The sequence below is a fragment of the Trichophyton rubrum genome, assembly GCF_000151425.1.
Source record: "Trichophyton rubrum CBS 118892 genomic scaffold supercont2.3, whole genome shotgun sequence".
Taxonomy (NCBI): Eukaryota; Fungi; Ascomycota; class Eurotiomycetes; order Onygenales; family Arthrodermataceae; genus Trichophyton; species Trichophyton rubrum.
In genome coordinates, this window is record NW_003456426.1 from 1,885,682 (window position 1) to 1,899,888 (window position 14,207).

The following is a 14,207-nucleotide window of genomic DNA, read 5'->3' on the forward strand; positions in this document are numbered from 1 at the left end:
AGCTCTCCCCAGCCTAACAACCAGCGACCCCCCAGAGCTTCCCCCAATCCTCACTTCAAGCGCCTACCAGCTAGAGATATCCCTTTGAGGCTCTCCTTACGAAGCAAACAACAGACAGCTGCCATACCGGAAAATGTCATGGGCCCTACCCCGCTAGAGCACTCTAGCAACATCACCGCCGCGAGCATCAGCAGTGGTACCGGCCCTGGCACCTGCGTCAGCCCGCAGCCACAGTCGATCGACACAAACAATCCAGTCGTCTGTTCTCCAGCAGGTATCCATACTTCCGACTCGCCCTCGTCACCTGTCCAGTCGTCGTCGCCAACCGGCTGCAGCGAACTCATGGAAGAACTAAACTCGGAGTCCACGCGCAAACGTCCCCGGCTTGATAGCGGCAGTGGTGCCAATTGCACGCATGACTCTGCATCGATGACTACACCTACGACTCCGGCCGAGACCAGTGAAGATACACAGGATAACCAGCAGGACCTGCAAACACCCCAGGATCAAGTTGACAATACTCCAGGTACTATAAAAGAAGTTGCGGTGGGAACTCCGGATGGACGTAGCGTGCATGGTGGACCTCCAACAGCCGGCGAGGATCAAGTCGGAATGCCGATCACTCCTCTACCCGCAGCTAGCACCCAAAAATCAATGAATGGCAGTCCTGTCGTCCCTCCTCGTCCATCAAGTCGAGTTACCATTAATATGAAGTCTCCTAGTTTGGAAACAGCACAATCTCAAGCCACACCCGAAGACGGGGAAGCCACAGCCTCATCAACGGAAAAGCAAGATCCCGCCATAGAGAGCGGCAATAATGTCTCAAAACCTGAGCTTGATCCTATTTTACAGTTGGACGGCGAGTCGGTTGTATTCCAAAACAACTCTAACCCAACGGTGCACAATGATATCCACTCTAGTATACCCATGGAACGAACTACCATCGTCATTCCTGATTCGCCTTCTTCTGCTGCAAGCGTCGAGATCGAGGTTGCGGACCCAGAAGATATGGACCAGGATCCCTCTACTACGAGTTGGAGACCATTAGACGATGCCCTACGGGCTCCAAGGGAGCCTGAAGTTGTCCAGATTCATGAAGAAACCTCCCTTGCAGAGGCGTTCCCAAATTTCAGAGCAGCATATAATATCCGCGAGTGTGTCTTGGATATGAAAGCTGCTATGGAGAGAGGTCAGTGCGGCCTTTATATTTTTATTTGCTTTGCAGTAAAGACTGACTTGTGCATTCATAGGAACGATACGTGATCTTAATGTGTTTGATGCCCTCAGGTCTTGGTTTGATTTGTGCAGTGAGACTATCAGCGTTCTCACATATCAAGCATTTATTGAGGACCGTGATTTTTGGGAAGAGGTTCCTTCTATTATTGAAGGCCTCCTGAGGCGGACGTAAGATATGCTTTCTTATTCTCTCTTACTAATTACCATGCTAACTCGGCTATGTAGAACGGAGTTTGTGGCAGGGAGAGGAGAAAGTCCTATGTCACCCGTTGAGCAATTTCTCTCCAGCTATGTCGATATCGCAATGCACGTCATCTCTCTCGATGCACAGCAGCTATCACAATCCCCAGATGACAGGGCTACTCAATATGACCCAATATCAAGGACTTACTGGATGCCTCTTGCCTCGATGCTTCAACTTCGCAAAATTCCCCTATATACTGCAATGGAGCGTGATTACGGTTCTGAGATCATAGACTTGGTCAGCCATCTTAATGACTGCGTTGCTGGTCAACAGGTCAACGACGGACTTGTGCTCACTAATTTCATGAGGGCCGTTTCGCCTTTCCTTGCCAAATCACCTATTCTCACCTCCCTATTTACTTCGGCTCTCACTGTCGCCCATAACGTCCTAGACTCCTTCGTCGGGAGAAGATACCAACCCGATTATGGCCTCCATAACCCGAAGGAAGTGATTACACAGATTTATGTATTACTCAGGTTTTGTGAGCCTGTATACCGATCTCTGATAGAAAAATCCTCATCCTGTCTCTCTAGTGACACCAGCGAGACAATCATCCGTACTATGGGCAATTCGTTCCGGATCCTTTGTAGCTTCGATGAAGAGTCAGCTACAGCTCTTGGCAAGGACCTGGAACTCAATGTCCCAGATGGCGTTAACTCCCTTGAATTTGCCCACATTGTCAGCTTAGGTTGGAAATTCACTATACTTAAGAAGCATATCATGAGTGGCCGCATGGAATTGCGAGTCTATGGCATGGAGTCTATCCAAGGTGACCTGGTAAACTTCTGGTCTCAGCATATTCAAAATGTGCCTGGTGCGCTTAACCATGCAACAACCAAATACCTGGTCAATTTTTTGCGCGAGCATAAGATTGTCGATTATGTCGTTGGCGTCGAATCGCATCCTCAACTGATTAGCCGTGGCAGCAACATTGTCGGTTTCCTTGTCGTAACTTCGACATATACTAATGAAGATACAGATATCATATGGAAGACTGTCAGCGAGAGCCACGACCCCAGAACCGTATCCGAAGTCCTTGCCATGCTTTCGTCTACCTTCAGTATGCACCACGAGTCCGAGCCACTTATTTACATCTGCAGCAAGCTCATAGAGTTACCCCTACAACGCTTCGACGTTCGCATGATTGAATTCTGTGACATGCTGCTGAACGCTGTAAGGAGTAAGCATGGGGAATCTTTACGTCACCAGGAGCTCGGACATTTCCCACACGTCGACATCATGCCCATCCGCCTATGTGTCAGGTTGATTCGAGGAGCACTGTCCTCTAACGAACTACCTCTTGAGCAGAGGTCTCAAATCCAGAGATTCGCTAGTAAACAACTTTCTCAGTTTGTTAGCCTTGGTATACGCGAATCAGATAAGACCGAACTTTATCAGCAATGTATCCAGGATGTTTCTGATATGAACGAGTTCGCTCTCGGGAGTATCCATGCTCTTAATGCCCTAATCCCAACATTTGATACCCAGGATATTCGGCGTCTAGCTCTAGACCTCGACTTCACCCGCCTCATCATTACGGAACTCGCACATGCAGCTACGGCACCGGCAGCCGGTGGAGAGGATGAGCAGCTATGCAACGCCATCGTACCGCGACTGAACCTAGTCCATCGCATTATCGACAAAGTGCCGGAGACAATTTCTCCTGAGCTAATTGATATTCTGTGGGATAAAGTATTTACATCGAAGGTAATAAGTGAGCAGAACCGAAATTACATGTGGGAAATTTTGTCCAAATCTGCCTCCCGATGCCTGAAACGAAACGCATTCCTGGAAACGTTTATGAACGATTATCTTCCCCGCATCCTGCCAGAGGACATCACAGAGTCTGTGCTCTCGTTTGCAAAGCAAACAGTGAATTACGATGTTAAATTCCATCACCAACCCGCCTCTAGTGATGGAGAAGTAATCACTATTCCCGGAATGGACAGGATCTGGCACTTTATTCTAGCAGCACCCAATCCAACAATCGGCATCAATGCTATCAACTTTGCTATAGATACATACTTGGACCATTCCATAATCAAAGGAAGCAGCCCGTCATCTGCTGAAGCAACGCATGTATCCCTCGTCGATCGCTGCGTAGCCCAACTTGCAGCTGCAGCCACCAAACTAAAAACATTCATGGATGGAACCACAAGCGGCGAAGACGAACCTATGGTCATAGTCCCATCTGATAAGGAAGTCCGCGCCGAGGAGCTACGCTTTGCCCGCTCCCTTCTTTTTCTCCGCCAACTTCTCCAAGGCCTCCGTACAAGACCCCACTACACTCCTCCTCAAGGCTCACCACCGTGTATGCCGCTCAATCCAGAGCCAATAAGGGGAGAATCTATAGACATATCTTATCAGGCGTTTAGTACGGGTTCACAATCTCGCATTCGCACATTTACCATCGGAGACTTATCAACTGCCTCCGAACTCGCGGATAAAATAGCTCATGTTACCGGTTTTTCTAAATTCACTACCATCAGCGGTGGACAAAGACTAGATTTACGTGGTGGGAACGCAAACCAGACGATTCGAGATCTGAAACTCGCGACTGCAGGCTTGCTTATTGTCAGGAAAGATTCAGATGCGTATGAGGCTTCGTTTGGCGGGAGGCGTCAGAGTTTGACACTTGTTGATTCAGAAGTGTTGAAACATTTCAATGACCTCTATGACCTGTTGAGCTTGGACGAAAGGTTTTCAAAGGAGGTGAGCAATGAATTTAATATTGACCCTACTTGTGGGAATGAAAATGGTAACTAACGTCTCTTTATAGATATTCGACTTCCTTGTTCTATTTCCTCCACAGCAGGCAGTTCGTGATTTTGTCCGATCTCCTGAGATAGGTGAATCGGATATGTTCCCTATTGAAAAGCCATATAAACTCCTTTACATCCTCAATTGTCTAATTGTGTGTATGCGGGAAGAGAGCATGAGCGTATGATATTGCACCCATTTCTAGTGATTTAAACTCTCGTCTAGATCTTTGCTAACATATGGTTACCAGCTAAACCGCGATAAAGGTTTTATTTCCCATGTTATTAAGAACATTGATACTATTCTGATGAAGCCTGGAATTTCTGAGCTCCTGCGCGAGAATGCTTTGAAACTCAACATTGCATGCAGCTTCGTGAACTGTCTGCTTGTGGCTTTGAAAGGCAAGCTCCCAAAGTTTGTTCGATAAGATTTCCGAACTTTTTGGCTGACATTTTATATAGCATTTGCAAAATCAACATCAGATTCATCACAGCATCTGTTCACGAACCCGTCCGGTTTAATCTCCCTAATTCTTTCCTTGCTTACACTGGATCGCAATGATTCCTCTATCCCGCTCAACGAACCAACGTTACAGCGACTTATCTCAAGCTCCTTCGCAACACTCATCGAAGCTTCCATGAACGACGACCATATATGGGCTGCATTGAAGGATTACACGCAAATGCCAGATCTCATATACAGCTTACTACTCTCCGAGCCTCGACCAGGTATCCGGAAGGATATTGCAGAGATTATTTTCTGTCTCTGCGGCGAATCACCACTCCAAAAAGGTTACTGGTCAAACACAGTCTCAAAGAACGCCATTCTAACTGGCAATCTCGCGACTGTCACTGGTGCAGATATGGTGAAGTGTTTTTGGCAAGCCATTTCATTACTTTTGCCTCGGGCTGTCGAGCATCCCCAGCTTGCACAGGAGTTCTTCGAGGTTGCCTTGGTGACTTTCCATACTGTTGCCATGCTCCCTACGACAGAGATCCCATATAAGCAATATGTGCAGGACTGGGGAAATATCCTTTTGAGCCACAATGGCACAGAGGTAAGTAACTGTCTACCCAACCCCGTTCACTATGAAGTGTATAACTGATAATTCCTATGTAGTTTGTTGGTCGTGAACGTGTTGATCATGTTGTCTTGGGCTTTGCTTATCTCCTAAAGATGTGCATCGAGCTCGCTATTTCAGAGAACATTGATGCTGGTACTACGTAAGACATTCGGATTTCTCTTTTCTTTTACATCCAATCGTTAACTTGTTTGACCATTACTAGCAACCTTATGGCGAATTTGTTCATCACTCTCCTCTTCCCCAACCTATCTGATACTCAGGATGATAAGATCCAACCAGGTATTCCCATCATGAACACTACCACTCGCCAGGAGATCTATAGCATCATTCTTCTTCTTTGTCGGAGTACGAATAACTGCGCAGAGATGTTCGAACTGCTCGAAGACATAATTCCTTATGGTACGTCTTTCTCATACCTTGAAATCGTTCTCATATACTAATCAGCATCCTAGACTACACATATGATCCTACGTGGATATTTGATCGTTCGAAAACAATTCGCTCCGCGGAAGGATATGCTGGCCTCCGCAACCTCTCCAACACGTGCTATCTCAATTCCTTATTCACCCAATTATTTATGAATCTAGACTTCCGCAAATTCATCCTGGAAGTCGAAACTTCAGAAGACGATCCCACCCAAGCAGTTCTTACTGAGACAAAGAAAGTGTTTGCATACCTTCAAGACACATGGCAGAAGAGTGTCGATCCCCAGAATGCTGTGGATACTATTCGAACGTATGACAACGAGCCAATTGATATCAACATTCAGATGGATGTCGACGAATTCTATAACCTACTTTTTGATCGATGGGAAAGCCAAATACGCTCCGCTGAGGATAAGAAAAAATTTCGATCTTTCTATGGCGGTCAGCTTGTACAACAAATCAAGTCCAAGGAGTGCGAGCACATTTCTGAGCGCCTGGAGCCGTTCTCCGCCATTCAATGTGATATCAAAGGCAAACCCGGCCTTGAGGATAGCTTAAGGGCATATGTCGAAGGAGAGATTATGCAAGGAGGTAGGTTTTGCTCATGTTATGGTCCTGTTGGTCATTGTCACTGATATCATGTTACAGATAACAAGTATTCTTGTACCTCCTGCGGAAAACACGTAGATGCAGTTAAAAGGTAAACTATTTCTTATTATAAACAACATCAGACTATAATACTAACCTACAAAAGGGCGTGTTTGAAAGATATACCAGATAACCTCATATTCCACTTGAAGAGATTCGACTTTGATGTCATTTCAATGATGAGGAGTAAGATCAACGACGAGTTCCACTTCCCTGAGCGAATAGATATGTCTCCTTTCACCATCGATTATCTTAGCAACCCTGATGCACCTATCGAACCTGATATGTTTGAACTCGTCGGAGTTCTGGTTCACAGTGGCACAGCTGAATCAGGACACTACTATTCCTACATCAAGGAAAGGCCATCGCCTGGGCCAAATAACTCCTGGGTGGAATTCAATGACTCCGACGTGACAAGATTCGATCCTGCTAAAATTCCAGATCAGTGTTTTGGTGGCACAGGTGACAATATGCATAGCTTGAGCCATGTCCGTTTTGGCTGCAAAGTGTGGAATGCATACATGCTCTTTTACCAACGGGTTTCGAGTATGGAGAAAGCGAAGGTAGTTTATGCGGATTCTATTGGCGATTGCCCAGCTCGCATTCCTCTTCCGCTGGAATTAGGAAATCACATCGCCCTGGAAAACGAAGTGTTCATTCGCATTTATTGCCTCTTAGATCCAAACCATGCACGCTTCGTTGTTGGCCTCTTCAATCGAGCACGAGAAATCAACCGGACCGAGAACACTGCAATCGCCTCGAAGATTCAAAAAATGTCAATGCATGTCGCTCTGGATACTTTAGAACAGCTCGTTGCCAGATCGAAGGACTTGCCAGAAGTTGAACCCCTTCTTATCGACATCAAAAGATCTATCGATGAATGCCCTCGCTCTGCATACTGGCTTTTGCAGTGGACTGGTAAAAGACCGCTGCTTCTGAGGAATCTCATCGCAAAGAGCCCCAACAGCGTCATTCGTGTTGGTTTTTCGAAGCTTCTAGTAACGGCGTTAAGCCGTCTGCAAGATCGACTAGGGGACGCGGACTCTGACAGAGAACTCCAAAGTGAATATCATCGAGAATACATGGATATGCTTGAAAAAGTTGTGGGAATCATGGTGATTATGTGGAGCACACTTCACTTCTACTCCCGTGCCTGGGATGACTATTTTGAAGTTCTTGTTGAAATTGCCAACCTTGGACCGTATGAGGTTGAAACATTAGTAGAGCATGGCTTCCTTCTACGATGTCTGGAAATGGTATGGCTGGACGGCCATGATTCCAAGAGACTTAAAGAAGTCTATCCCGCTTATGTACGGCTGATAGAGAAAGGAAGAAAATTCTCACACTACAAACTCACCGAGCTACTTGCTATTTTCTTGGAGAACATTGACATAGTCGCCGAGCCAATACGAACCGGTCAGTCACGACGAACGGAAGCTGGCAAGCTTGCACTTTCTTACGCGGAGAGCGAGCTTGTTCTGGCGTTGGGTGACAAAAGGGAACTTGCACTCTTAAAGAAAGTCATTGAGCAGCAAGAAAACGTTGATGCAGCACGGAAAATATTCACTACTTTTTTGAGCATGACTCCAGCCATCGATGGACTGATGGATAGCATAGTACACATGCTTGAGGAGGGCCTAGCGGTCGAACCAGCTTCTCTCGCCAGTCCATTTCTTGAAATAACACTACTTTTCTGTGGCATGGTTCCTGAAATTGACCGTGTTCGAAGTCTCATTGAATTTGCTACAAAATCAGTTGACTCGATAAACGAGGCTGGTGGTCGTGATCATATCACCTTCATCCAAACACTTCCAACGCTTAATAACGCGGCCATTTTGGAGCAAGACGAGTTATTTTTCTTGTCTCTAGTGTTAGAAATGGCACCTTATTGGGCTCCAACATTACTCCAGTATGACGATCGATTGGTCCGAAACTCAGCGTTTGAATATTTGCAAGAAATACTGTTCCTCAAGAACCTTGATGATGCCACGGAAACTACTCGACAATTCTACCAGCAAACCGGACGCCAGTTGGGACAAGCCTGCATTGATAAACTTCAAACGACATACCTCGCTACCTCAAATACCCAGACCGTTGTAGATGCATCAACTGTTGAAATCATTCAATATGTCATTAAATTGTGCATTGAAAAGTATTTTGATGAGGAAAATATCGAAGGTGACAGAGCTATTATCGACCGCGCTGGAGGTTTGTTTAGCCCTTCCTACATCCCTTTTCAATCAAAGCGGATATAAGCTAACTCTTATGCAACAGCTGTCCTCGCAAGTTTGGAGCAGTATACAGTGGAAATGCCAGAGGATGTTGGATCCGGTAAGCTTGAGGCCCTCGCTCTTTAAACTTCAGAATTATGTGTTGCCGAAGCGTTGTTTTGTTATTAACCTGTATTGTTTTTGCTTTTGTCTTGCCAATATTCAGGTCCTGACTTTCCTTCAGATGCCTGGGAGGATAATTCCGTGATCGCCAGTGACTCGGAGATTGGCCTGGCTACTTCGCCGTAGGAGCTTATTCGGCACGTTAGCATGGGTTCTCCTTATATGATCTACGATCAACACGTTCCGTTTCACCCTAATACCAAAACTGCCCAAGAAATCAACTGCAGTAATTATCCTGACAGTAAATTCAGGTTGAATATTGACGAAATTATTTGCTATGCAATGACCCCTTGACGACCACATTGACGATACACTTTCCCCCAAAGAAAAAGAAAAAAAAAAGAAGAAGAGAGAGAGAGAGAGAGAGACCGAGATAAAAGGAATGTTTCACACGTTATGCTACGCATTAAATGAGATCAATGAATGAACAACATCCTACAGGATACTTGACGGACGCTCTGGTGCATCATAATGGAGTTATTTCGTTTTTCTTCCCTCACCATTCCGTTGTACGTGTGAAAAGCAGGTTAAAATCGGAAGGGAGGGAGGAAAGGAAAAATATAAGGAGAGAGAGAGGGAGGGGGGGAGAGAGCATCAATTAATGACACGAAGAAAAAGCCTTCCTTGTTGATTTTCACATGGTCAAGTTTTGTTTTCGAGTTTTCAAGGTTATTTCTATCCAGAGACAGATCAGAGTGGCCCAGAGCCCTGGAAATGTTTCAATAGTCCTTACGCTTGCCCCGGTGCTTTATGGCTTAGTTGTTCTGTCTGCGTTGTTTACTTTACTGTTGCATTTATTAAGGGGTAGAAATGCTTTCTAAGGCCGAGGCGCCTCCGGCTGGGTCCGTTAGAAGCATTTGCTCATAATAATAAATGCTCACGCACACTCGTTCTATCATTGGTTTAATTCTAAGTCTTAATGCATAGCAATTGTATAATAACCGTAATAATGTCATTAATTTGTATATAAACTGTCATGATCCAAATACTTGTCCCATAATGGTAAAATGTGTAGCGGAACGACAAGTTGGCCAACTAACTAGTTAGTTAAGTGGTAATTGTGCTGATCTCAGAAGATATTTCGGTTTGAAAGTTCATGAAAATAGTTAACTAGCTTGCTAATACCAGTAACTTCTTACAAAAGGACTATTAAATTATAACTTCCGTCGTATAAAACCTGGGTTAACTCCAGAACGATATATAGACGCAGAAAACACACTTTCAAGTGTGATACAGCTCAACCCATCGGGTACCATCGTACGGAATGAGTAGATACCGATCCTCAGCTCCAGCGTAAGAATCTTCACTTGACATCGAGTATGATAGTTACACTAACAGAAGCTAATAATGTATAAAGAACAGAGCTCTCTCACGAACATCAAGAAACAATCGAGGATCTCCTTTACAGGTAGGTCTGTGCCCGGTGCTATCAATGTGACACTGCTTACTCGTTCAGCAGATTATTATACCCTATTGGAGCATGGAGAGATGAAAAACCGAAGCCGTCAAAATACAAAAGGTGGAAAAAACTAGAGCTACGCAAGGAGGCTGCATCCAAAAATAAAGATGAAACAAAAGCTCCAAGCAATATGTCTGCATCTTCTCATGCGCCTGAGGTGCTGAAAAACCTGACCATCGGGTTCAATTCGACCATGAGATCTCTCGAGTCCCTGGGAGAGACGGACCATGATACGACAAACCCAGCAGTGCAGGAAGAATACAGAGCAAGCCAACAATCAAGGAAGTTATCAGTGGTCTTCATCTGCAGGTCGACGGCTCCTATACCACTGGTTGAGTCACTTTCATTCACTGTCAAGCGATTATCAGACCTTGAACGAGCGAAAGGGATTCGACTAGTCTACCTATCTAAGAACGCCGAAATGAGGATGGCAGATGCTGTAGGTATTCCTAGGCTGGGTGTCATTGGAATCAGGGAGTGCCAATCTGCTAGAATCCTAATTGACTATGTACGAGACAACGTTCCACCACCGATATATTGAACACAAACCTGCAATGATATAACCGTCTGAATCATGCCTTAGCACCTTTTGTATCTAATATGCATATTCTATAGGTAATCTCTTCCCAGAAGAACTCTGAACAGTTACGGATCGTGTCAGCAATTTACTCTTGAGTCGATTTATTCTTTTTTTTGTGACGGATCCATGTCAGTCTCTATTCGGCGGATAACTCTGGCTGGATTTCCTGCTGCGACATGAAAGGCCGGGATATCCTGAATTATGGTCAGCACATAACTAGACACTTGAATTTTCAGGTACATATAAAAAATTTTTAAGGGTACTTACCTTGGTCACCACGCTTCCAGCGCCGACAGTAGCACCATCGCCAATGGTCACACCTGGCAGAACAGTGACGTTTCCACCTATCCAGCAATCCTCGCCGATATGAATCTCTTTACCGAACTCTGGTCCCTTCGTCCCTCGTCTAACAGCAGGATCTAATGGGTGACTACCGGCATATAAATTCACATTAGGCCCAAACAATGTCCTGGCACCAATGGTGATCAGACAGGTATCCAGTGCAATACAGTTAAAATTGATAAATGCACCCTCTCCGACCTTAAAGTTGCAGCCATAATCAGTTCGTATAGGGGCTTCTACCCAAGGATCATCCTCAAAGAGGGCATCATCTTCTTCTTGGGTGGCAGCTTGTGGTGGCATAGGACGTTTATCACACACTATACTACCAGACGTTAAACGTTTTGGCGATGCTTATTATTACGAAGAGCTGACTTACTCCCTCCATAACTCCACACGGCGTCTACGAGTCACTTCGCCCGCGTTATTGAATCTATCACAGGCAGCTTTGCTTCTCTCCCGCTCTGCTATCAGATCGGCTGTGAATGCTGTGTACAGCTCTCCCCGGAGCATCTTCTGCCGCTCTGTAAGGTTTTCAGAACTGGGTTCCGTTGGTTGGACCATGGCCACCGCTTTAATCTCGGTAAAATATATAACTTGTTTAGAAGTGATATCTTTAAGTATTTGAACTGCGTTGTCTCTGCCTCTCGTCGTCTTTCTTCTAGGGCCCCCTTTTTGCGCTTTGCCGCCTTAAAGTCTAGCCTCGGCTTTAGTTAGATTATGTAATGTTGAATCATATATACTTTTGTGCAGTTATCACATCAGCAAACCAGGTGGCCTCGATAAACTAGCACCCGCTCCATCTTGCCACTTTTTCCTCCGTTTTCCCTCTTGCTGCAAATCCTCTCAGCAAGCCCGAAAGCTGCATTTTTCTGGTTTTTATATCGGCTTTACTATTTCAGCCGGTGCTCGCTGAGGTCTAGTCCCTACATATACCCCTAGTGGCGAGTTGAATCTTCCATAAGCGGTCGTATAGTGTAGCTGGTTAGCACATCGGATTCTGATGACTTCGCAGTCAGTTTCACATTCCGGTAACCCTGGTTCGAATCCTGGTATGACCTTGATTTTTTTTTTTCCTGCTTCTCTGTTTTTTCCCTTCCTTCAGCCATCCACGAGACGGTTAGATATCTTAGTACTCTCTTCAGCCTAGATAGGTTGATAGTGAAATATAAAAGTTTCTATGCCCCTTGGAATCGTAAATGTTTATTCTGACTAGATCGTGTAGATATCTGGAAGCTAAGTCTCATTCAAACAGAACTTTCATTATCACATCATTCGCAATCATTGATATGTTGGGGAATCTCATCATCAGCATCATCGACTTTGGTTTGACGGATATATCGAACTGTTGTTGCCTTTACTCTGAGTTGGGGATCAACGGCAAGTTCCATGATATCCTTCAGCACAGACAACGTAGACGATACTTCCATTGCATTCCGACCGTCAGCATTGAAAAGAGTGATATCTGCACCGCGCCTAAGCAACTCGTGGAAGTATATGTAGGCCCTTTGTTTGCAGGCGAGAATAAGAGGGGTATTTTGATTGTTATCCCGGGCATTGATATCTGCCCCTCTATCAAGCAGATCAAGAAAAATGGTTTCGTTCTCCTCGAGAACAGATGCATGGAGAGGCGTTTGACCAGCGTTGTCCCTGGCCTCAATATCAGCACCATTCTTGTCGACCAAGATACTGACAAAATTTTCGCAGCCATGTCTTGCACAATGCAGGGCTGTGCGGCCATTATGGTCTGTCATATTCGCAGAAAATCCGGCGTCTATCATTCCCTGTAGCGAGCGTAAGTGGCCGAGCGTTGCGGCATGATGAAAGGGGCTTAACCCAAGTGCTACATGGCTAGGGTTTACGCCGTTTTTCGCAAGCAACTCAGCCAATGCTGCATTGTCATGTAGAATAGCTTTATGCAGCAAGTTTTGACCTGTCAAATTGATCCACGAATCAACAGGAAATCCATCATCGATCAAGGCCCCGACCACTTCATCGATCTGGCGCGCCACAGCAGTGGCCATAAGGTGGCTTTGGTATTGTTGGCTTGGTGTTGAGCCTTCGTTTCGTTTTGCGATGAGATATCTACCAAATGAGCGAATGACGTCCTTTCGGCGCCGATCTCTGTATGGTATGATGTCAGGGCCCAGGTTTACTATCGGTGCAGGTTCGTCCGTACAACTCCATACCAGATCTGCAAACTTTCGAGAGGGGTACTTCTTTAGTACTTCCGTGGCATCCCTACAGCCGCCTTGCTCTTCCAGATAATGCATAACGTCTTCCTGGACGTCTGCTAGCCACGCTAGTCTAAGAGGAGTGTATTCGTCAAAGTCAATAGCATTGATATCGGCACCATTCTCTATCAGCAACTTGATAGCCTCAAGAGACCCTCCTTTAGCAGCCATATGAAGAGCTGTAGCCCCAGTCCTTTGGCATCTAATGTTTCTCCTATCCATTAAAAGCCGAAGAATGGCCGTGGAACCATGAAATGCTGCAATATGAAATGCAGAAACGAACGTCCGGTTCTCACGGTTCACGGGTCGGGTTTTGGCACCTCCATATCTGTGTATGTACCGCCTAACAATGAATTCATCTCCTTGGTCGATGGTGATTGCAAGTGCAGTTCGAACTGTGCCACTGGGCAATCCACAACCTCCTGTGTCCTGCTGCTGAAGCAGTTCAACGTATTTCTGGTATGGAATGCGAGAAGCCCACCCGCGAATAGCTCTAACAAGATGACGGCTCCCAGCAAGCTTGATGTTGTTGTACTCAACAACAGGTACATATGAGAGCACCAAACTGATTATCTCGTATGGAAGGCTGTCGATGGTCGCTGGAGGCATATTTATCAAGCGTTTTAGACAGAAGTAACAATCTTGATGACCGAGTCCAGATGCTCCCCGTTAACATTTATTTATATGTTATGGGGGGACGCCAGGCTGCAGCGGCTCAGCCGCTTGACTGGCTGGAGATCCACCAAGACCGAAGATGACTCAATCATCCTGCAAGTACCCATGGCGTACCATTTTCCTTTGAGTA

At 45.6% G+C, this 14,207-nt stretch overlaps 5 protein-coding genes and 1 non-coding gene across 6 annotated transcripts; 4 read left to right on the top strand and 2 right to left on the bottom strand.

Moving 5' to 3' along the window:
- Positions 1–1,411: 1,411 nt before the first annotated feature.
- Positions 1,412–4,246, top strand: TERG_11999 (uncharacterized protein; the record flags this gene model as incomplete). Its single annotated transcript, XM_047751024.1, has 1 exon — positions 1,412–4,246. One exon carries the CDS (start codon positions 1,412–1,414, stop codon positions 4,244–4,246), a length of 2,835 nt encoding a protein of 944 aa, XP_047605942.1.
- Positions 4,247–4,877: 631 nt separating this feature from the next.
- On the top strand, positions 4,878–8,916 carry TERG_12000 (uncharacterized protein; the record flags this gene model as incomplete). Its single annotated transcript, XM_003236347.2, has 8 exons — positions 4,878–5,297; positions 5,360–5,463; positions 5,527–5,723; positions 5,777–6,340; positions 6,398–6,449; positions 6,504–8,605; positions 8,672–8,728; positions 8,834–8,916. The coding sequence occupies 8 exons, from the start codon at positions 4,878–4,880 to the stop codon at positions 8,914–8,916; spliced, it is 3,579 nt and encodes a 1,192-aa protein (XP_003236395.2).
- Positions 8,917–10,054: 1,138 nt separating this feature from the next.
- TERG_03441 (uncharacterized protein) lies at positions 10,055–10,790 on the top strand (the record flags this gene model as incomplete). Its single annotated transcript, XM_047748085.1, has 3 exons — positions 10,055–10,083; positions 10,148–10,198; positions 10,250–10,790. The coding sequence occupies 3 exons, from the start codon at positions 10,055–10,057 to the stop codon at positions 10,788–10,790; spliced, it is 621 nt and encodes a 206-aa protein (XP_047604059.1).
- A 140-nt stretch (positions 10,791–10,930) lies between these two features.
- TERG_03442 (uncharacterized protein) lies at positions 10,931–11,732 on the bottom strand (the record flags this gene model as incomplete). Its single annotated transcript, XM_003236349.1, has 3 exons — positions 10,931–11,023; positions 11,097–11,493; positions 11,548–11,732. 3 exons carry the CDS (start codon positions 11,730–11,732, stop codon positions 10,931–10,933), a joined length of 675 nt encoding a protein of 224 aa, XP_003236397.1.
- Positions 11,733–12,134: 402 nt separating this feature from the next.
- On the top strand, positions 12,135–12,229 carry TERG_10532. The gene has a single exon. It is a non-coding gene; the product is annotated as a tRNA-Gln (tRNA).
- A 210-nt stretch (positions 12,230–12,439) lies between these two features.
- On the bottom strand, positions 12,440–14,011 carry TERG_03443 (uncharacterized protein; the record flags this gene model as incomplete). Its single annotated transcript, XM_003236350.1, has 1 exon — positions 12,440–14,011. One exon carries the CDS (start codon positions 14,009–14,011, stop codon positions 12,440–12,442), a length of 1,572 nt encoding a protein of 523 aa, XP_003236398.1.
- Positions 14,012–14,207: the final 196 nt, after the last annotated feature.